The following is a 23,236-nucleotide window of genomic DNA, read 5'->3' on the forward strand; positions in this document are numbered from 1 at the left end:
TTAAAAGGAACAGTATTTGTTTTTTTTTGTGGGGGTGGGGTGGTTAACAAAGGCTTCAAAGGGTTTGTAAATAACAAACATGTCATACTTGCCTCCACTGTGCAGTTTGTTTTGCACAGTGTGGCCCTCGATCACCGTCTTCTGGGGTCGCCCGGCAGCTCTTGCGGCTCCTCCCCACATCGATAATCCCCCTGGGAGAAGCGCTTTCCTGGTGGGTTACCTTGTGGCCCAGAGTCGGCATCTGCAACTATTGACACAGAATGCCTGACTCGGCCCGGCGCCCGGGTCATTGGATTTGATAGCAGCGGGAGCCAATGGCTGAGCTATCTAATCAAGAGCCAAGAACCCCAGGCAGAGAGATACAGCCTGTCTCTGCCGAGGGATCGAAGGGCTCAGGTGAGTAAAACGGGGGGGGGGCGGGAGCGTTCACTATCAGAAGTTTTCATCTTAATGCATAGGCTGCATTAAGGTGGGAAAAAAAAAGAGGGTTTACAACCCCTTTTTAATAGATTATGAACAAAATTCAATCCCCCCACACGCTCTTAATCCAGCATTTCCCAGATTCATGTTAAACAAGTGCAGAACCATTCTCTGGTCAGAGCTGTCAAAAGGAGAAAAAAAAAAATCTCAGACTAATGTTTATCAACAGTGATAAAGAGAAACCATGCATCTCTCGGTTCTTTTAGATCAAAAGAATGAATGTTGGTCTGTAAATGAGGTTAGTTTAACCACGTCAAGACTAAACCTTTTCTGACACTTGTCGCTTACAAGTTAATAATATTTTTTGCTAGAAAATTACTTGAAACCCCAAACATTTCATTTTATAAAAGAATAAAATGGAGATTGTTGCAATATTTTGTCGCACTGTATTTGCGCAGCGGTCTTTCAAAAGCAATTTTTCTTAGCGAAAAAATACACTTAATTAAAAAAAAAAACGAAACCATAAAGTTATCCCATTTTTGTTTAGCATAAAGAGCACGATTCTCGCGGCGCAACATCTTTCACATTATACAAACAAAAAAAAGTGTTTCTGGTTTTATCCCGAATTGTGCAGCGCTAATAGACACTAGACACAAAAAAGGCATTGCTCCCCTCCTGTTGCCAAGTTGGCCATGTTACCATCGGTGTTGTGCAGTAAGACATTTTACAAGCAGGAAAGTAAAGTGAGGGACAACTGAGATATAGCCATAATTAAAAAGATGTGAAAATCCATGAGATGACTGAGCTCACCAGAAGTCACAGAAAAGCGATAAGACCTGTCGAGGCTCTTTAACCTGTATGTGCCTGTCTACTTTGGTTTGCTATAGTACTTTATTTGCAAAAAATTGTGATTTTTATTTTTTGTATTTCTTTTTATTATTTTTTATTTGGTTTTACTTTTTTCCCCTCCCCCTTCAGTGTCGAGATGCTCTCACTACACGTCAAAAGTTGATTGCTCAGGACTACAAGGTGAGTTATTCGCTGGCAAAGTCCTGCAAGGCCGACCTGAAGAAATATCGCTGCAATGTGGAGAATCACCCTCGTTCCAGGGAAGCGCGTCTTTCATACCTCCTCCTGTGTCTGGAATCTGCGGTGCACAGAGGTGAGTGGAAGAGAGGGCGGCTCTGGGGGGGACTGACATATTGGTAACTTTTGCATGTATGCTCAATTTCTTGGGTTTGCACCCATGCTCCTTTTAACTGCCACTAGTGACACTGCTGCACACTGGTGTGTAATAGAGGGGGGGGGCTTTGGGGGGTGGACATATTAAACGTTCATATTTTATATAACAATGAAGTAGGCAGTTTTGCATGCCCTGCCGCTTGGGTTTGCACGCACATTTAACTGCCACTAAACTTGTTAAGCCAACACAGACTATGGCAGCTGCCCGCAGTAGATAATTACCACATAGTTATGTTTATGATTACATTTGTGTGGTAAAATTTTCAGCAACTGAGTCTCATATTTTGTGGAGGTCTTTGGCTAACATTCCTGGAACTCAGTATGTCTGCTTTTGTCTTCATAGGCCGCCAGGTGAGCAGCGAGTGTCAGGGAGAGATGCTGGACTACAGGCGCATGCTGATGGAAGACTTCTCTCTGAGCCCAGAGATTATCCTCAGCTGCCGAGGTGAAATTGAACACCACTGCTCGGGGCTGCACCGGAAAGGGCGCACACTGCACTGTCTGATGAAGGTGGTACGCGGAGAGAAGGGAAACGTAGCAGAGAAGTGCCAGCAGGCGGTGAGTTCTTGCTTTTTGTACTGCTGTTCCAGTTTCTAGAATTTTCCCCACATGTCTGTCAGCTGGGCCTCTTGGTATCTATCAATCCTATTATCTTGTATTACAGCTTCAAACACTAGTACAAGAGACGGACCCGGCCGCAGATTACCGTATAGATCGTGCCCTTAATGAAGCCTGTGAATCCGTCATCCAAACCGCCTGCAAACACATCCGATCAGGAGATCCTATGTGAGTGTCCACACAACCTAATAAAAGCTCAACTCCAGCTACCACAAAACTAAAGTTTTCCTCCCAAGCAGTGTTGGGAGCCTTTTGAGAGAATCAAAGGTATTGAAATACATGTTGTGCCCTCTTGTAGGATACTTTCATGTCTCATGGAACACCTGTATACTGAGAAGATGGTGGAGGACTGTGAGCACCGGCTGCTGGAGCTGCAGTATTTCATTTCCCGGGACTGGAAGTAAGACCATAACTTTATCAAATGTATTTTTATTTGGAGTCTAGAAGTTTGTTACAACATTGACCTTTAACTTCTCCATCAGGCTGGATCCCATCTTGTTCCGGAAATGCCAGGGTGATGCCTCGCGCCTCTGCTATGCACATGGATGGAATGAAACTAGTGAGAACATGCCGGCAGGTGCCATCTTTTCCTGTCTCTACCGCCATGCTTACCGCACAGAGGAGCAAGGCAGGAGGGTGAGTGCTGCGCAAAAAAGCATGCATTCTGTAGATTCTTTGTGGATAAATGGAGCTTTTAGTGCTGATCTTGTTACAGGAGAAAGTATCCCCCCTAGAATTCTAATCAGCTTTCATTTATTTGGGGCTCCCAGTATCTGCGATTCTGCTTCTACATGTATTATATCTGACATTCTTGGGACCCCTGAAGTTTGGTTTGGTCTCTCAAAGCTCAGGCTATGTCATTTATTAGTACTGAATCTGCAAACCATTTACGAAAGCTGACAACAGAAATATTTTAGACTATAACTTCCTCTTCTGTTTTTACTCAGTTATCTCGTGAGTGTCGAGCTGAAGTTCTGCGAATACTTCATCAGAGGGCGCTGGATGTGAAGCTGGATCCTGCCTTGCAGGCCAAATGTATGACAGAGCTGGGGAAATGGTGCAACGAGAAAACTGAGACTGGACAGGTAATGTCATCTTGTTTTCCCAAATTTTTAGGTCTTTTTATTTTTTTTATTTTTTTTGGCTTTATACCTAGCTGGAACTGGTTATATGGTATGGGTAACAGATGGTTTCCTGTGTAGAGTTGAGCCCACAGGTGTTTGACCGATAAAAAAGCTTCTTTCAATGCTAAAATGCAACAAATCCTGTGTCATAAATATCTACTGTCTAAATAAACCAAAATGTGTAAAATTGTTTAAGTGATAAAGGAAAAAAATAAAAGGTGCTCTATTGTACATTCCCGCTTGTTTGTAATCCACTGTGTGTGTATATGGTGCTACCTGTTCATATATCTATTACGAGTCTATTATAAGTCCATATAATATCCACAGCTTATGGACATGTATACTAATACCATTTCATATATTATATGTGCACAACAGTGGATTACTAACCAGCAGAAAGCACTTTTTTTATTAAAAAAAAAAGTTCTTTCCTTCACTTATACAATTTTACACATTTTGGTTTATTTATTGCATTTTAGCATTGAAAGACACGCAGCACACTGTATGACGTCACTTCATTTGTAGGAACACAAATTAGTGTTTGCATTTTTTGGATATATGTTGTGTCGCAAATTATCACACTATTGATTAGTCACATAGTACACAAGAGATTTGTTATTGCAGGAGTACTCACACTAGTATAACTCTAGATAAAGGGCTTCAACTATGCTAATTAAGGCTGGCTTCACATAAATGCAGAGCCTGTTTCTGTGCAGAGTCCGGTGCGGTTTCCATTCGGTGGTTCAGTTGCATATTTTGACACTTAAATGGCACCTGAACCTGACTGAAAAACACACAGGACCCTTTGTTTAACCACTTCAATACAGGGCACTTCCCCCCCCCTTCCTTCCCAGCCCAATTTTCAGCTTTCATCGCTCTAGCGCTTTCAGTGACAATTGCGCGGTCATGCTACACTGTACCCAAATTAAATTTTTATCATTTTGTTCGCACAAATAGAGCTTTATTTTGGTGGTATTTATTCACGACTCCGTTTTTTATTTTTAGCGATAGAAGTGCAAAAAAGCGGAAATTTGGAAAAAAAATAATTATTTTTTCTATTTTAAAAGAAATCCAATAAAATCTAATTTTGTCATAAATTTAAGCCAAAATGTATTCTGCTACATGTTTTTGGTAAAAAAAAATTCCGTTAAGTGTATAATAATTGGTTTGTGTGATCACGGACATATGTACGCAAATGATCATGTACATATGTGTGCAGGTGATCACGTATATATGTGTGCAGATAATCATTGGAACATGTGATTTTAGTGGGACATATGTGGGGGACATGTGTTTTTATTAGGGACATGTGTTTTTATTAGGGACATGTGTTTTTATTAGGGACATGTGTTTTTATTAGGGACATGTGTTTTTATTAGGGACATGTGTTTTTATTAGGGACATGTGTTTTTATTAGGGACATGTGTTTTTATTAGGGACATGTGTTTTTATTGGGGACATGTGTTTTTATTGGGGACATGTGTTTTTATTTGGGGACATGTATGTTTTGGGGACACATGTGGGGACTGTGTTTATACTGTGTGGTGTGTTGTGTATTACACTAGACTGGTGATCAGTGAGTAAAAAGCTGTAAAAAACAGCTCATACTCACTGATCATCAGCCGGCTGCAGCGATCTGCTCTCCTCTCCTCAGCGATGACTTCTGTGTGAGGAGAGGAGGAGCCGATTGCCTAGCAACCGGCTGTTTGTTTACATCACATGACGGCCGTGATGTGATCAGGACGACCAATCAGAGAGCCCTCCTGCCGTTCTGAGATGCGCCCCGTGTCCGGGTGACGGGCGCATCGGGATCGCGCCGCTGCGCACGTGCGCGATCCCGCTCCTTCTGATGGACGTTCCTGAACGTCCAATCAGAAGTAGACGGCTCCCACCCGGCTGTATATGTGCATTGGCCAGGTGGGAAGTAGTTAATTCGCACCACAACAGACCCGCATATGTCAACTGGCATCCTTGAATTACGGTCTGGTTCGCATAACGCAATTACAATGGCCTGTAGATCGTACAAATAACAAGCTTCTCCTATGCTGATCAGGGTCCCCCTGTGTTCTGTGGACGATAATAACCTACAGAAGTATGCATAACTGGTTTCTTCTATGCTGAGCACGGCACAGTGGAATAAAATGACCTATAGATATAGCCCATTGCATCCCCTGTGTTCATTGGTGACAGTGTGTGTTCTCTCTCATAGGAGTTGGAGTGTTTGCAGGATCACATGGAAGAGCTGATCCCAGACTGCCGGGAGATTGTGGGAAATCTGACAGAGCTGGAGTCTGAGGTTTGTGTCTTATTCAGATTAACATTCATACAAAGGTAGTGTTTCCCAAGGTAATCTTTCCTGTCCATGAAACTGCCTTAAAATGAGTGTCATTTCTCCCTTATTGCATAAAATGTTATTAGAAACTAAGGTTTAAAGTGCCCCTGCAGGGTTATCCTGCCTGTGAGTAGGACAGAATTCTTTATGGTCAATGTTTGTGTCTTGCAGGACATTCAGATAGAAGCTCTTCTCATGAGAGCGTGTGAGCCCATCATCCAGGGATACTGCCATGTACGTACTTTGTATTTTCCATCTCTGTCAGTATATATTTCATGGTCTAACGATATTTAATAGAGTATTTCTTGCATTTGTCTGCAGGAGGTGGCCGACAATCAGATAGACTCTGGCGACCTGATGGAATGCTTAATCCAGAACAAACACCAGAAGGAGATGAATGAAAAGTGCATGGTGGGGGTCACCCACTTCCAACTGGTAATAATTCGGTCATATCTGATGGGACAGGCAGGGGGAGAGCACCATGTGTCACTTGGGTGTACAGAGTTCAATGTGTTTCAGTCCCTTGATTTCTGTCTATCCGTCTTTTGTGTTTATAATTCAGATCCAGATGAAAGACTTCCGCTTCTCTTACAAGTTTAAGATGGCCTGTAAGGAGGATGTGCTGAAGCTGTGCCCCAACATCAAACAGAAGTGAGTATATGTATAATATCCCCCTGCAGCTTACACCTTACACCCCTACCTACAGGTGTATAATCAGTTCATCCAATTAGGACTTTGTAGCAAGGCCCTCATAGTTTTCCAAGATGGTGTCTGGGATACCATCAGCAAATTCTATTGCGGTTGTTGGGTTTGTATTTACACATTGAATCCTAAAAAGTTACATTGTGGTGTGAAAAGCTTTTTCTATCTGCTTTACACAGTTTACACAGCAGGTTTCACGCTTTGAGAATTGAGTTTTAATCTTTGCTTTCCCTTCTGTTCTAGTCAAGCGAAGCAATGCCAAGACTTCTAAAACCAGAAGGTTTACATATGTCATCACTTCTATTTGGATTTGTGCTTGAAGTGATGACATGCAAATACATTCTGGTTTAGGAAGGCTTTGCAGTGCTATCGGGTAATAGTCTCATTCTGCTCAGGAAGTGATCTTTCTCTGATCTTTGGATTCTTTTACTTTCAGGGTGGATGTTGTCATCTGCCTCAGCACCACAGTCCGAAATGATACTCTGCAGGACCTGAAGGAGCAGAGAGTGTCCCTGAAGTGCCGAAAGCAGCTGAGGGTGGAGGAGCTGGAGATGGTAAAATCCTTGCGTGATATATATTTATATTATTTTTTTTTCTTCATTGGGGTCTGGCTATATGCTACAGAGACTTGGATACTTACATAATGAGGACATGGTCTTGCTGTCCGTGTCCATTATCACAGCATAGGGGGATTGTTTAAAAAAAAAAAAATGCATATACTGCTCACCTTCCCCAATTCATGCACCCTGTACACCTCTATTGCCTAAACCTGAAACTATGCCCTTGGAGGACCGGAGCGACATCTGACGTCCCATCCTGTTCTCAGGCAGGCTTTTTTTTACCTTTTTTTTTTTAAAGAAGCTAAAGCGAACGCATACATGGGTCACGCCCGCATATGTAATTGGTGTTCAAACCACACATGCGCAGTATCGCCCTGATTGTTGGAGCAAGAGCAATAATTCTAGTATAGACCTAGCTCTAAGCAGCTAACCTGTAAAAAAAAATAAAAAATTTAAAGCATCGCCTATGGAGATTTTTAAGTACCGTCGTTTGTTGCCATTTCATGTGTGTGCAGTTTTAAAAGATGACATGCTGGGTATCTATTTACTCGGCATAACATCATCTTTCACATTCTTAAAAAAAAAAAAAGAGCATTCCGTTTGAAAGACCGCTGCACAAATGCAGTGTGACGTAAAATATTTAAACAACCGCCATTTTATGCTCTGCTAAAATGTGTGTATGTATATAGATATAGTGTGTGTTCTAAGTAATTTTGTAGCAAGAAATGCTGATTTTACTTGTGAACAAATGTCAGAAAAAGGCTGAGTCAGCCAGTGGTTAAGATGGGCACATTCACATGTACACTGTAAAGACTATTCACTATGATGATTCTCACTATGGGACAGCAGATTTCCTACAGAAAGTGAGCACGGAGTTCTGCTGTTCTCAGATTTCTATGCTGGGTCTTTGTGTGGCCTTTCTTCTGCCTCTCTCTGATGGTAAACCATAGTGCACTTGCTGTAAAAGTATTCCCTAACCTGTGGAGAAATTACAGAAATTGCAAGAACTTTTTACTCATAGCAGAATTCTGGACTCTACCTAATCTTAATGCTATCTCGCCCCTCCTAACATCTATTCTGACCAACTTCTTTTCAGGCCAGTCCGGTCAAGTGATCTCACCTATGTCAGCCAGCACCAGCTGTAATGAGAAGAGAGAGCATTCGATAACAGCTGGTTATGCCTGGCCCATGACATAACCCATAGGCTTCCTATGGCACATCCATTGTCATCGCCGCTCTTCCTTGTAACAGCTGCTGGATGACGGGGGCAAGCCGAGTCACACAACCAGAGCAGCTTGAAAATAGATCTTTCTTACACAGATTAGTATAGGTGTTAAGGGAAGAAGGGTTTTTAAGGCTAGGTAAATTCTGGAATTCTAAGTGTTAACCCATAGATGGATTGTAGCCAGGGAGGCTGTAATATGTCACATCTCTATGTACACCTGTGCATGAACTCGGGTTGAAGCAGGTGGATACAGCTTATTCGCTGCAAATTCTTGTACGAGTCCCTGGACAGAAATGTTAAGTAGTGACCCTGTGTGGAATGTAGATGCTGAACTCTGGGATTTTCCTTTCAGTCAGAGGACATCCGCCTAGAGCCCAAACTGTATGAGGCTTGTAAGAATGACATCACCTCCATCTGCCCTAATGTACCCTTCGGTAATGCTCAGGTGAGCCTGCCCTCTATTGGTCAATTTTCCTCCTTTTTTACCCTGTATCAGTTTATATTAACCTTTCTGTATTGTCTCAGATCATTGAGTGCCTGAAGGAAAGTAAGAAGCAGCTGAGTGCGACCTGCCATCAGAAGATCTTCAAACTACAGGAGACTGAGATGATGGACCCTGAGTTGGATTACACACTAATGAGGGTCTGCAAACAGATGATTAAGGTTAGCGCTGCTCTCTGTACCTGTGTCTGTGAATAACCCCGAGTAGCCCCCAACCTCAAACCTTTGCCCCTCTGCTCTCTCCACAGAGGTTCTGCAGTGACACTGACCCAAAGAACATCCTGCTGTGTCTGAAACAGAACAAGAATACAGAGACTATGGACCCCAAATGCAAACAAATGATTACAAAGCGACAGATTACCCAGAACACAGGTATGTCCCATGTGACCACAGAATACAGATGTGCCCCTCCCAGAGTGCAGGTGTGTGCCCCCCACAGAGCAAGTAGATTCACTGCTGTCCACATTTCGTTAACCACCTTAAGATTTACCCCCCTTCCTGAACAGGCCATATATTGCGATACGGCACTGACTGTGCAGTCTTGCCACACTGTACCCAAATAAAATGTCCTTTTTTTTTTTTTTTTTTTTTTTTCCCTGGTCTTTGATCACCCGTCTTTTGTTTATAAAAAAAGAAAAAAAAACGGACCAATATTTTTTTTTTTCTGCTTATAAAACAAAACATATCCTATTAAAAAAGTTAAAAAATAAGTTTAGGTTAATATATATTTCTCTTATATTCACCGACCGACACAGCTCCTCTCTGTAACTAAATGGGTTGTTAGCTGGAGATACTAGGCAAGTTGTAATACAACACTTCAGAACTTTTAGTTCCGCCCATGGGGCGGTCCCTAGGGAAAAACCCCACAGCCTGCTCAAGCAGAACTGTTTTTTTTTTTTTTTTTCTTGCCTAGTGAAGGAGATAGACCTAGGAACCTGCAGGCCCATAGGTCCGTGTTTTTTGATGCAGAAGCTTGGTGATCTTCTATCAACAGCCGGCTGGGTGACAGGCTGGTTCCCTTATCCTTGTAGTCTCCCCAGTCCAGCCAGCGAGCATGGGCAGGTCGCAGCTAAGGCTCGGCAGGCCACGACATACCTCAGCTCCAGAGGTGGTCGGTGAGCTTTATGCCTTTGGGGCATACATATGACCGGGCTACTGAAGTCTGCGTCACAGTATGCAGAGGCCAGTAGTCTTCCCTGTACTGATCAGGAGCTGAGTACTGTGGAATGTCTCCCAGCTTCAGGACTGGTAAGTACTGCTCTCCCTGCCTGGCAGGGTGGAGCAGCTGGGCATTCCCTGGAAGGTCGATTCAGGGGGGGCCTCCCTCACACCCCTCTCTTCTCTCCCTGGTCCCTAACTCCCTCCCCCCTCACGGGGGGGCCTGTACATGTGCTGAGCGGTGTGTGTGTGTGTGTGTGTCTGGGCTCTCACCTGGGGGTTTTAGCTGTGCTGGGTGGCTTGGTCCTGAAGCTTGGTCCCGCTGGATGCCTGTGTAGTCAGGCCCCTGTGTTGGTGCAGCGCTGTGCCTGCCACATGTTCTTTCTAGTCCCTCAGAGCGCTGTTAGTCATCCATTTTCCTGGTGATTCCCTATTGAGAACACCGGCGCCCATTTTCTTGTAACCAGACACGTTTTTGTGTTCTAGCAGCTGCCCCTGGACCCTCTACTTCCTGTTTGGTCATCACATGGCGCTGGGAAGGTTATCCTGTGTTCTGAATGTGTGTTTGATCGTCCATCCATTGTCCACCTGGTGCTTCAACAAAACGTCCCCAGCCCGACAGGACGCCCATGGACAGTCAAAAATGTCCCTGGAACCGCAAGCCTGCGAACAAAAGTGCTACCGCAAGAAGGTTTGCCCCCACCCATGTCTCGGGTGGGGTGGTCGCCTTCGGGAGTTTGCAGCCCGGTGGACCTCCCGGTTATCCGACCAATGGGTCTGTGACCTGGCTTCCACAGGCTACAAGATAGTTTCTCTCTTGGCCGCCAAACAGATTCTTCCCCTCCAGCATAACCATATCCCCGGTTCGCCGGGAGGCCCTGTTGGGGGAGGTGAGGGACTTGCTGAATCAGGGGGTGATTGTACCAGTTCCAGAATCTAACACTTCCAGGGATTCTACTCAAATCTGTTTGGTGGTTCCCAAGAAGGAAGGGTTACATCTGATCTTTGACTTAAAAGCCCTCAATCACTTTGATTCCATTCTGAACCTCTGCACTTTTACAGTTTGCTAAGTAGTCGCTGCACTCCATCAAGGGGACTCCCTTAGTCCTTAGACATCCAGGATGCGTACCTGCACATACCCATATGCCTTCAGCATCAAAAATTTCTCCGTTTGGCAGTCGGAAGCCCACTAACAATTTGTGGCTCTTCCCTTTGGCCTGGCATCAGCCCCCTAAGTCTTTACCAAAGTACTGGCTCCAGTATTGGCGTTGCTGCGACAAAGCGGGATCGCGATCATGGGCTACCTGGACAGTCTCCTACCGAGAGCATCTTCCGCCTCAGAATTAGAGGAGGATGTGGCGATCACCATGCAGACCCTGCAAGAATTTGGGTGGCTGTTGAACCTAAAGAAGTCTGTGATTGTGCCGACCCAGCGTCTAGAGTACCTAGGTTTGCTATTGGACTCCAGGGAAGCGAGAGTTTTTCTCCCTTCAGACGAATTGCAGACTCTCAGATCTGCTGTCAAGTTACTGATGAACCACAAGTGATCGTCGCTCCGCTTTTGCATGCAAATACTGGGACTCTTGGTAGCCTCCTTCGAGGCAGTACATTATGCCCAGTTCCACACCAGAGTACTGCAGAAGGAGATCTTGTTGAAATGGGACAAATCTCAGTTGTTCCTGGATCAACAGATCCGGGTGAGCCAACCAGTCAGGGACTCTCTGATCTGGTGGTTGAGGTCCCTAGTGATTCAGTCCGGAAAATCGTTCCTTCCTCTGAAATGGACGGTGATCACTACGGACGCCAGTCTATCCGGCTGGGATGGAGTGATGGGGATTCAGTCGGCTCAGGGCCTCTGGTCAACGGAAGAATCCGAGTTGCCGATCAATCTGCTCGAATTGAGAGCGATCAGGCTGTGCCTCCACACATGGTCGATGAGTCTTCAAGGGCGTCCGGTCAAGGATGCAGTCGGACAACGCCACGGCTGTGGTGTACATAAATCACTAAGTGGGAACAAGAAGCTCAGCCGCTGCTCGGGAGGTCGCTCACATACTTCGGTGGAGCGTACCGGCCCTGTTGGCCATTTACATCCCGGGGGTGGAAAATTTGCCAGGCGTGTTATCTGAGTCGATAGATGCTGGACCCAGGAGAATGGGCATTGCATCCGGAGATATTCAGGCTGCTGTGCCTGAAGTGGGGCACACCAGATGTGGATCTATTGGCCTCCCGTCTCAATCGGAAGGTGCCAAGATTCGTGTCCAGGACAAAAGATCCGTGGGCAGACGTGTCAGATGCGCTGGTGGCTCAGTTGGATCAGTACCAGCTGATCTACGCCTTTCCTTCACTGAAACTGTTGCCAAGTCTGCTTTGTAGAGTGGAACCTGAGGGGGATTCCAGTAATCCTGGCTGTCCCAGATTGGCCTCAGGGGCCCTGGTACGCAGACCTGGTGTGTCTGGTGGCAGACGCTCCCTGGCGACTGCCGTTGCGAGAGGACCTCCTATCTCAAGGTCCAATCTTTCATCCTGCTTTACCATCGCTGGCTTTAACGGCATGGCTATTGAGAGCCAGGTGCTGAGGAACCGGGGTCTGTCGGACTTGGTGATTCCAACTATGTTGAGGGTGCGGAAATCTTCACGGAAGATATACCATCGTACCTGGAAGGCCTACATCTCCATGTGTGTGGAGAAGGGATGGCATCCGCACTCCTTTTCTTTATCCAGGATCCTGCTGTTTCTTCAGCAAGGAGTAGACCAGAAATTGGCGTTAAGCACTATTAAGGGGCAAATTTCAGCCTTGGCTGTTCTTTTTCAGCGACCCCCCTGGCATCTCACTCATTAGTGAGTACCTTCGTTCAGGGGGTACGACATGTAGTCCCTCCGGTTCGTCCTCCGTTACCCCCATGGGATTTGAACCTGGTGTTGGCGCTTCAAAAGCCGCCATTTGAAAATATCAGGGAGATTACCCTGTTGACTCTTTCACAGAAAGTGGTCTTTCTAGTGGCCATCACATCGGCCAGGAGGGTATCAGAATTGGCAGCCTTGTCCTGCAAGTCGCCTTATCTGGTCATCCACAGGGATAAGGTGGTGTTGCCTCTGCAACCGTCCTTTCTACCGAAGGTGGTCTCGGCTTTTCATATCAATGAGGACATTGTATTACAATTGTTGTGTCCTAAGCTGAAGCACCCCAAAGAGGTTGACTTTCACGCTCTCGACGTGGTTAGGGCTCTGAAGGTGTATATGTCTGCCACTGCACCCTTTCGGAAGTCAGACTTACGGTTTGTTTCGGCTGGCCCAAAGAAGGGTATGGCGGTCTTGTCGGCCACCATTTCCAGGTGGATCAGACAGATTGTAGTACAAGCCTACGCCTTAAGGGGACAGGTGCCCCCCTTTCCTGACACGGCCCACTCTACAAGGGCAATCGGAACGTCTTGGGCCTTCTGACACCAAGCGTCGGTTGCTCAGGTGTGTAAGGTGGCGACCTGGTCATCTATCCATACGTTTATCAAGTTCTACAAGGTAGACGTCAGTTTATCGGCTAATGCCTGTTTTGGCCGCAAAGTTTTGCAGGCGGCCGTGTAGTTGCAATTATATATGCAATTGAGATTTTCTCCTGGTTTTTCAATAAAAATGCAGTACTGTTTTGTTATTGCACTGTTGCATTACTTCCGCAAATGGTTGCGGTTTTGGGGATCTCTCCTGTTGAGAATACCCGGTTATGTGGTAGTGTTTTTTCCATACACTGCTGTCTTTTTGGGGGTTTAGTTTCACTAGTTCCCACATGCCATGGTGGATGAAGTTTTAATGCTGTTTTTCCCACCCCTCGTTTGGCACTGCTTGGGGACGTCCCATTTAGTTAGAGATGAGCTGTGTCGGTCGGTGAATATAAGAGAAAATAGGATTTTTGTACTCGCCGTAAAATCCTTTTCTCTGTAATTCACCGACCGACACAGCACCCGCCCCTCCTTTTTTCTCTTTACGTTTTACTGCTTGTTGACGTACTGAGTTCTGCCTGAGCAGGCTGTGGGGTTGTGCCCTAGGGACCGCCCCATGGGCGGAACTAAAAGTTCTGAAGTGTTTGTATTACAACTTGCCTAGTATCTCCAGTGATGGGGCTAACAACCCATTTAGTTAGAGAGGAGCTGTGTCGGTCGGTGAATTACAGAGAAAAGGATTTTACGGTGAGTACAAAAATCATATTTTTGCTACATATTTTTGCTAACAAAAATCCCAATAAGCATCTATTGATTGGCGTGTGCAAAAGTTATCGCATCTACAAAGGTTATGGGATATTGCTTACTTTTTTTTCTTTTTTATGGCAGCCATTGGCGACCTATCGTGAGACTGCAATTATTGTGGTGGACGTTCTGACAATTTTGACACTTTTTGGGGACCAGTAACACTAATAGTGGCCAGTGCTAAAAATATGCACTTTCATAATGACACTGGCTGGGAATGGGTTAACACCCAGGGCGATCAAAGGGTTACCTGTGTACCTGACCAGTGTTTTTATAAACTGTGGGAGGTCCTCTTTTATTAGGGGAAGACCTGGTTCCTGCTTTGCAGAGAAAAAGGGATCCACGCCTTCCCTCCTGTCAGAACGGCAGTCTGCCTTGTTTACATATGTCGCGGGTGACAGCTGACATTGAGTCCACAGTACCCGCTGAACGGCTCCTGCTGTGTGTAATCACAGTGAGAGCGAGGCACTAGCAGCGTACATTCGCACCCCCTAGCCAGAAGTTCAGGATCATGTGTGTTTCTGTGCAGTGGCCACCCTGTAGCTTTAAAACTGCTGCTATAGGTCGGTCGGCAAGTGGTTAATATTGGGGATTTGACCTGCAAACTTGTTTTGGAGTTGATGGCGTAAAATTCAGCTACTGTTTCTTCTCTCAGATTATCGGCTAAACCCCATACTCCGCAAATCCTGCAAAGCTGACATTCCCAAATTCTGCCAAACCATCATAAACAATGCCAGAGATGACACAGAACTGGAAGGACTTGTCATCTCCTGCCTCAAGCTTAAGTATGCAGACCAGGTAGGTCACAGACAATTGTGCATTGTTCTCAGTCACTCCCTTTTAGCCCCATAGATCCTCTTCACCCTCTGTCCGGGTCACTCCCTCTGTCCTAGTAGATCATGTTGACCTGTGTGTTTTTTGTTTGTTTTTTTCCCCCTGCCATGACACTTGGCAGAAGTTTTTTTTTTCCTGTAATCAAATATTTTATTGGGCCAAGACTTCCTTGACAATTTGCTTTGTACACAGCGTCTGTCGCCAGACTGTGAGGACCAGATCCGCGTCATCATTCAGGAGACTGCACTAGATTACCGGCTCGATCCTCAGCTGCAGATGCAGTGTTCTGAAGAGGTAATGGTGTTTTGTGTTATGGTCTTCACCTGCTGGTGAGAATTTTAATGTTTCCTGGAAATATGGTGATGGCTTTCCTAGAACAGTGTATAGCATGTTCTCTCCTTCTCACATCAATACATTTATAAACCAGAAAGTAATGGTCAACAGGCATGGAAGATTGGGGGGGGGGGGGGCGACTTGGGAGAGTTTATGGCGAGCAGTGCACATATTTGCCAGCACACCATGGATCTTCAAATGCAGTGTAAAGCTTTTACTGCAGAGATCATATCACAGAACAAGTGCAATGTAGGGTGTAGAGCAAATAAGGAGGAGCCTATCAAGAGTGACTGAGGTACCACGTTCTGGTTATCGGTGTGGCTAATTTCTTTAAAAGAGAAGTGTGTGTGTTACACAAAAACATACACATGTGATATCGCTGAAATAGCCAGGAGCAGAAGAATTTTGGCTTGTTTTTTGGTGGTAAATTATGATCATAAGAAAAAAAAAAAAATCAGGAGATATACAACCATTTGTCCAGAAAAAAGATATAATCCACCGGGATGTACAAAGTAGTTGTGGTGATTTGTACAGTTTTACTAGCACATGTCAAAGTGGCAAAATTGTGCTTAGATATTTAGATTTGTTTTAGCCTTAGGTGTGAAGGGGTTTGTTTCTGTGGAGGTTGACTAGTGAGAATGTTGAGCTCCAAGTTTTACTGAATTCTCTCTGTGCCACAGATTAACAGCCTGTGTGGCGAGGAGGCTGCTGCCCAGGAACCCACCGGCCAGGTGGAGGAATGTCTGAAGATGAACCTACTGAAGATAAAGTCCCCTGGCTGTAAGAAGGTGAGATGTGACTGCATTATCCCGCAAAAGCATTTGGACCATAGATAGATCTATCGATCGGCCATCAATGCACCATACACATGTGCATTATGCCTTGCTTGTAGTCCTGGTCAGTTGACTGGTTGACCATGCAACCAGTCCTTCCTCTGATCACTTCCCTCCACAATAAGCAAAGAGAATTTCTTTGGACATTTGCAGGCTTTTGTAGAAAATACAGGCCCTAGTGTATAGCAGTGTCTGCTATCCACTATACTTGGCCTCCTCTATATTTTAATGCTTACTAATTTCACTTCAAAGTCCCTATTAGGATAGAAATACAGGAACAGTTTTTGTTGACTTTATTTTTAATTTTTTTTAAGAAGGTGTAAATTCTGGGATGCCATCCTCATCCTATGCTATTTGGTGAGTTATGGCAGAATAAGCATGTAGCAAGTGAAGTGTCCACACCTGACATGCACATGCTTATTTAGGTCAGTGACATTCTGACATGTAGGGAAGCCAGGAATATAATTCAGTAAAAGCAGCTTTTTTACTTGCTGCCTGCTTTGTTTAAATGGTATAATACAGGGTTTTTTGAGAGGTGGAGGTCTACCTGGACAACATGGAACGGATCAAAGATTACATCTTATTAAAAAAAGGGCGCCATACCCTGGTAAAGATGACATGAAGCAAAATTTTGTAAAACTGTCACTGTAGAAATATAAACTTGGTATACCCCCCCCCCCCTTTTTTTTTCTCCAGTGAAAAACGCGCCATTCGCTTTCATGTACAATTATTTTTTTTATTTTTATTTTTTTTTAATCTTTGGGAAGTAATTGGTTACCCCCACAACGTTGAAGCTGCAGTTCATTGTAAAAGTAAAACTTCTGGTACTGCAGGCTGATCTACCTGCTTACATACTTTGAAAAAAAGATACAAGTCCACTGTTCAACAGGTTTGGCTTTCTGCCCTTATTTCTGGCCAGTGTAGGTAGTAGGTGGGGCAGTGCACAAAAATCATTAGTAGGTGGGGTCGTGTACAGGGGGGTCAGCTGCATGAAGAGCAGTGTATTCTAGAGATCGGTAGGTGAGAGGTTGGGAGGGCCCAGACGTTCTTCTCTAATGCAGAGTGGCGCAGGGAAGCTGCCGTGCCAGACCTGCATGTTCAGGCACTGATCCCCCACCAGCCCTCCTCTCGCATGATCTCTCTCGCAAGCGCCTTGGATTTCAGTGGGATCATGGCCCACAGGGAAAAATAGGCCCCCAAAGTCATTGTCATTGAAATGGACACCCCAGGGAAGATCCGCCCCCTGCAGATGAAGACTGATTAACCCTGCATACTGCCCGCCAATGCCTTTTGTGAATTTTTCCATGTGCAGGTGCAACACCATCTGAACATTTTAAATTTGTTCTTCAAAATTGAGTACCCTTTTTTTCGGTAACGTAGCAGGCTGTGGCCCAGTGGGGGATCTGTTGTTGATCCAGTGCAAACATTTTGATAGCAGTAGCTGTCTAAGCAAACATGGATCTATGGCCCAGTAGATGGAAAGTCCAGCTTGGTGGTTGAAAACCATTGGTGTAGAGCATGTAAAAAATTGCTTAATGCCCCATCCAACTTTGTGTGAATGCCAAAACCCAGGCCACATATGGGAACATGTATTTTATTTTAGGTGACATCTGATGCTTCTATATTCTCTGCCACCTGGTGTAATGCTGATCCTTCCTTCCTCTTTTTGCAACAGGAGGTTCTGAACATGCTGAAGGAAAGTAAGGCAGACATATTTGTGGATCCAGTGTTGCACACGGCTTGTGCACTAGACATAAAACATCACTGTGCTGCCATCCCGCCAGGAAAAGGACGCCGTAAGTAACACCCCCAAGCTGCTCCCATGTTAAACCTATATGGGCCAGCAGTTCATATCTGAATAAGTAATGTTTTTTTCCCATTGCAGAAATGTCCTGTTTAATAGAAGCATTACAAGACAAGATGGTACGACTGCAGCCCGAGTGCAAGAAGAGACTGCAGGACCGCCTGGACATGTGGAGCTATGCAGCCAAGGTGAGCAAGACTGCCTGCACGCCATTCATAGAGCAGCCAATTTTTAGTGTGTGACCGAGGCTGGGGAAAGACTTTGAGGCAGATCTACTGGGAGAAAAGATTAAGTATATCTGCAATGCTGGGATGCTTTGTGTAGTACAAAGCAAGAGGGAAATGGCTTGGCAATCAGATATCCACTTTAAAGTTGTTGTAAACCCTTACAGACCACTTTAACCTACAGGTAAGCCTAGATTAAGGCTTACCTGTAGGTGCAAGAAATATCATCTTAACCTACACGATTGAGGAGATACTGTCCAAAAAACAGGGCACCGATTGTCTACGGCACTTGCGCGCCGTAGACAACCGCAGAGGCTCACTGAGCGCCGTAGACAACGGCACAGGCTCACTGAGCGCGCCATTAGTGAAGGCGATCATGCTGTCACTGCCGCGATACCTGGAAGTCACTCTGGGAGATATGGCGACGGAGGAGGTGAACGAGGGTCACTTCCGGGGGCTTCGATCTCGGGTTAGTAATTCATAATGAGCTAGTATGCTATGCATACAAGCTCATTATGCCTTTTGTCCTGCAGGGTGTTTTTTTTATTTTTTTTTATTTTTTTTAAGAGGGTTACTTCCTCTTTAAAGCTGAGCTGCTTGTTTTACAGGCAGTCAAAATACCAATACCAGCTTTTAGCAGACCTCAGGGGTGGGGGGACTAGTGGCACAAAGAGCCAATCAAGTGTGCTGCAGTGCAATGAGCATGGTAGGAGATGAGAACAGAGAGATGAGCTAATCAGTCTGCTCCATCTTTCTCTGTCCAGTGACAGTATAGAGTTGGAGACCTGTATGGATAAGTAAACTGCAAAGAAAAATCTGATCCTCTATCATACAGGACTATGTTGCATGGCAGAGCTATGTATATTTCAGGACCAGATGGACTGATTGGCTGGCACACAGTGGCCTCAGGTTTGGATAGACTGATTAGCTGTCAGTGATCGTGTGATTATTGCTTTGGGATCAGTGGCTTTCAGTGACAGCATGGTCATAGTGCTTGGGAAATACAATTTCAGCGCACAGCAGCTACACAGGTCCTAAAAGTATATATGCAACAGCTTAGCATAAAGCCCACCTCTGTGCTGTGACGTATTCAACTGGCATGGAGTTTTCCAGGTTTAATTCGGTATATACAGTTGATTAACCACTTGCCGCCAAATCGCATACCTGGTACGTCATTTGGCGTCAAGTGGCTGTGCCGGGATGATGCAGCTGCAGGCATCACCCCCGGTACCTCTTTTAAAAGCCAGTGGTCTGCTCTTGTAATAGCAATGAGTGGCTAGCCACTGGATTGCTATTACAAGCTGCTTGAGGTGAATTGCGTTTGTATAACCGCTACGCAAATACTGTGACATAAAAAAATTCCAAATCCCACCAATTTTCTAGGGTCTTTGCTTTAAAAAACTATATATGTTTGGGGGTTTGAAGTAATTTTCTAGCAAAAAAATAGATTGTTGCATGTAAATGAAAAGTACCAGAAAAAGCCTGGTCTTCAAGTGGTTACATTATTTATTTTTTTCCTTCCAGGTGGCCCCGGCTGACGGATTTTCTGATTTGGCAATGCAAGTGATGAGTTCCCCATCCAAGAATTACATCTTGTCGGTCATCATGGTTAGCGTGTGCGTGCTTTTCTTTGGAGGCCTGCTGTGTGGTCGCATCACCAAGAAGGTGACAAGAGAAATGAAGGACAGGTAGAGAACCGGACCCCCTCCTACACCTCTCAGCAAGAGCTCTGAGAAGCAGGGGGCTTCTGGGGAGGGAGGGCAGGCCTGTTGCCACATGTACAGCTCTCCCATGCAGTCCTATCCCATCTTCCTCTTCCTCCCAGCTCCCTCCAGCGCTGTGGAACCTGGATGGAGCAATGGAAGAAAAAATAAACTGGCTCCCATCTCCTCTGCTTCATCTGCTCGTTCTGTCCCCCAATCCAGAGACTTCAGGCCTCCTGTTGCTGCACAGCTCCCTACTCTCCTAGTGCCGTGTTGCTTTATGTGGACTTTTTTTGGGGGGTGGTGGGTGGGAGAAGGGATTATTATTTTAACGGTATGCCTCCCAGAGTTGGAAGCTGTGCCTCAGCCACTTTGCATAACCCCACGGCAAGATGTGGAAGGGATGTGGAGATTGAGCACTTTGTGATGCTGTCTGAGCCCGGATGTCTGCAGAGATGGATCAGTGCAAACCGCCCGGCTCCCAACCTGCCAAAACTCTACGAACTCTTCTGTCCTTTCTCTTCCTGAGCAGTGCGGACTTTTCTTAATGATTTCCAGCAACGGACATAGAGCATTTTTAATAGTGCAATCCCGTGGCTCTCTCTTCTCCGGTTCCACAAAAAAGTATTACTGTCCTGGGTGGAAGGGGCCGCTGCAGTGGTGGTGGTGTCTTTCTGTGCCGATAACTTTTAATTCTCAATCTCTGGCGGTTTCCTCACACTTGGGGGGGGGTTGTGCCCTTTAAGCTCCTCCTTTTGCTTAACTTTTTTGTCCTTAAATTGTGTTTTTACTTCTCTGCTCACCCATTGTGAAACGTCTAATATTTATCTATTTTGCTTAAACCGATAGTCTGGACTCCCGATTTTCATGCTGATCATTTCATGATACCCTCTAGCTGCTAGCCACTCGGGTTCCCTGCTGGACAGACTTGGCTATAAGGTTACCCCCCTGAGTGGAAATGTCACGTGGCCAAGAGCAGAGGTTGACGCTCATGGTCTTCATTTTGCACTACTGTACCCAGCAGCCAGTCGTTGCGACTGGACGCTGAGCAATATTTTCTGCAAGTTCAGCGTGTGCCACGGTTGATGCTGCCCGGAGACCGGGGCACTTGCTGTATGCTCTACAGCTCCATTAGGCTTATATCTGTGAACATGGCCAGGTCCTTGGTGTGCTGTTAGGTGGAGCAGGTACATCTAGCTGGGGGTTAGAAGTGAACAGAGCTGGATTCTGAACATTAAACCATTACACTCCGTGCATTAATTTCCTGACAAGTGCGCTTTCCACCTCCAAACACAAGCCCCGCATTATTTAAACCTTTGTCTTCCACTATTGTCCTACATCCCTCCCCAGCACAGGGTCTGCAAGCTGACGACCCTGTGTCTATTACTGGGGACAAATGCCAACAACATTCCGTATCTTCTGTTAATAGAACTCATTCATAGCATTAAAGTCCTGCTGCTATTGGTGGCCCTGTCCACCCAGCTCTTTACCTGTGTGTTCGTGATGACTGTAAGGAGATGGTACCCACTGTCAGTGACTGGTGGTGTAGGCAGCTGGTACTGGTCCTGAAAAATGTCCCAATATATCATTTAATCACCAGATCTTTAAATTTTAATACCCTGTGGCCCCAGTGCATTGTGGATTTTGTGGGACCTCCGTAAATTGATGTGATTGATCCTGGCTGATCCGATACGGATTTCCAAAAAAATTCTGCTTTGTGTGTGGGTAGCACTGTCATCCTGGGCTGAAGAACTTACAATTGCTTGCTTCATTTCACCCACTCAAAACCTGCTAATGTCAAAACCCTTCACCAACTTTTTTTTTTTTTTTTCTCCTCTCTTTTATCAGCTACAAGATATTTTGCCGCTAACAAGAATGCGGAGAACTACTATAGAACATAATCAACCATCTCACTCCTCTCCCCCTCACCTGCACTCTACAGCCTGGACTGCAGCCACTCCCCTCCCTTTCCCTCTTCTTGTCCCTGACATTGCAGGCCCAGTATGGTCGTGCATTATACACTGGAGCAGAGCCCCGCCCACACACAATGAATAACGGTTGTAGACTTCCATGTCCTCCCAATTGTCACACTCGAGTACTTTTTTTCTTTTTGTACATTGTTTTTGCTCTGTGTATAGACCCGGTCATCATGTCCTTGCTGTGTCAGAATGAAATGTTACCCAATGTTTCCGGCATAATGTGCATTTTTTTTTTTTTTTTTCTGTACAGAGAAATGGGAAGATTTAATAAAAAATAAAAATGCTACCTAAACACGGGTGTGTTCCTGAATCCCTAAAACAAGGTTCAACAGATAAAGCTGACATTTTATTCTGTCCATGGTGCCTTCCTCCGCCTTAACATGCTAAAGAAGTTTTTAAATAGTTCCTTTCCTTTTTCATTACATTCCTTATGTAACCTTGATATCATCCCTGGGTCTCTCTGCTTTTCTATGCCATGCAGACAGATCATGGCTGGTGGGAGGGGCTGGCAGCGTGCTAAGATGTTTTCCATGAGATTTTTTTTATTTTATTCTGCACCCTGCCAACCCCTCCCACCAACTATGATTGGTCTCCTTCAGTACGACTCTTAATGTGGTTGTAAACATAAGTGATATTGGCAATCTTAAACGTCACATATACGTTTAATCCATGCTTGGATTATTGAAAAATGTGCCTGATCTACTTTGTTTTACCTGCTAATAAGCAGGTTACTTGATTGCTGTTGCTTCCTTGGTGATTCACGAACCTGCTAGTGGGCGTGTATCTAGTGCAGACTGCGGCTTCCCCTCTAGCAGCTCCTCCTATGTGATGTCTGCCCCGCTCTATACAGGTCTGTGAATCGCTCAGGATCACATGACCTGCTGGTGGGCGTGTATGGGTGGAGCATACACGGCTGACATGTCAGGGAGGCAGTGACTGGGTAGGAAGCCGCTGTCGGTCAAGTTCAGAGAGGTGGTCAGGGCTTACACTGTCACACTAGTTATGATTCTGTACTACATTGGTGTAAACAAATGTTTAAATCGTGAAAACTTTTTTTTTTTTTTTATTCATTTTCCAAAAAATAACAAATTACAACTTCAAAAAACTCGCCATGCCTCTTACTAAATACCTTGGACTGTCTACTTTCCAAAAAGGGGTCATTTGGGGGCTAATCGTACTGTCCTGACATTTTCAGGCCTCAAGAAATGAGAGGCCAGCAGTACATCAGGATTGATCAATTTTCAGATGGAGTAATACCTTGGATTGCGAGCATAATTCGTTCCAGAAACATACTTGTAATCCAAAGCACTCGTATGTCCAAGCGAATTTCCCTATAGGAAATAATGGAAATGCAGATGATTCGTTCCACAACCATTTATTCATATACAGTAAAAATGATTACGGCAATA

The 23,236-nt window shown here is 45.1% G+C and overlaps 1 protein-coding gene across 1 annotated transcript in view; it reads left to right on the forward strand.

The window, feature by feature from the left end:
- Positions 1-22,119, forward strand: part of GLG1 (golgi glycoprotein 1) — a 64,763-nt gene extending 42,644 nt beyond the window's left edge. The window contains exons 7-27 of the mRNA XM_077453416.1: positions 1,399-1,582; positions 2,006-2,220; positions 2,327-2,448; positions 2,579-2,680; positions 2,763-2,916; positions 3,228-3,365; positions 5,614-5,700; positions 5,908-5,970; positions 6,058-6,171; positions 6,299-6,387; positions 6,875-6,992; positions 8,576-8,668; positions 8,749-8,886; positions 8,973-9,096; positions 14,773-14,915; positions 15,144-15,245; positions 15,965-16,072; positions 17,793-17,913; positions 18,003-18,109; positions 19,670-19,833; positions 21,697-22,119. Of these exons, the coding sequence (XP_077309542.1) occupies positions 1,399-1,582; positions 2,006-2,220; positions 2,327-2,448; positions 2,579-2,680; positions 2,763-2,916; positions 3,228-3,365; positions 5,614-5,700; positions 5,908-5,970; positions 6,058-6,171; positions 6,299-6,387; positions 6,875-6,992; positions 8,576-8,668; positions 8,749-8,886; positions 8,973-9,096; positions 14,773-14,915; positions 15,144-15,245; positions 15,965-16,072; positions 17,793-17,913; positions 18,003-18,109; positions 19,670-19,833; positions 21,697-21,718 (2,508 nt within the window). The 3' untranslated portion in view covers positions 21,719-22,119. The remainder of the gene's footprint in view (positions 1-1,398; positions 1,583-2,005; positions 2,221-2,326; positions 2,449-2,578; positions 2,681-2,762; positions 2,917-3,227; positions 3,366-5,613; positions 5,701-5,907; positions 5,971-6,057; positions 6,172-6,298; positions 6,388-6,874; positions 6,993-8,575; positions 8,669-8,748; positions 8,887-8,972; positions 9,097-14,772; positions 14,916-15,143; positions 15,246-15,964; positions 16,073-17,792; positions 17,914-18,002; positions 18,110-19,669; positions 19,834-21,696) is intronic.
- The last annotated feature ends 1,117 nt before the right edge of the window (positions 22,120-23,236 follow it).

Source organism: Lithobates pipiens, unplaced genomic scaffold (assembly GCF_037356315.1).
Source record: "Lithobates pipiens isolate NorthernLeopardFrog02 unplaced genomic scaffold, aLitPip1_a1.2 Scaffold_10, whole genome shotgun sequence".
NCBI classification, from domain to species: Eukaryota; Metazoa; Chordata; class Amphibia; order Anura; family Ranidae; genus Lithobates; species Lithobates pipiens.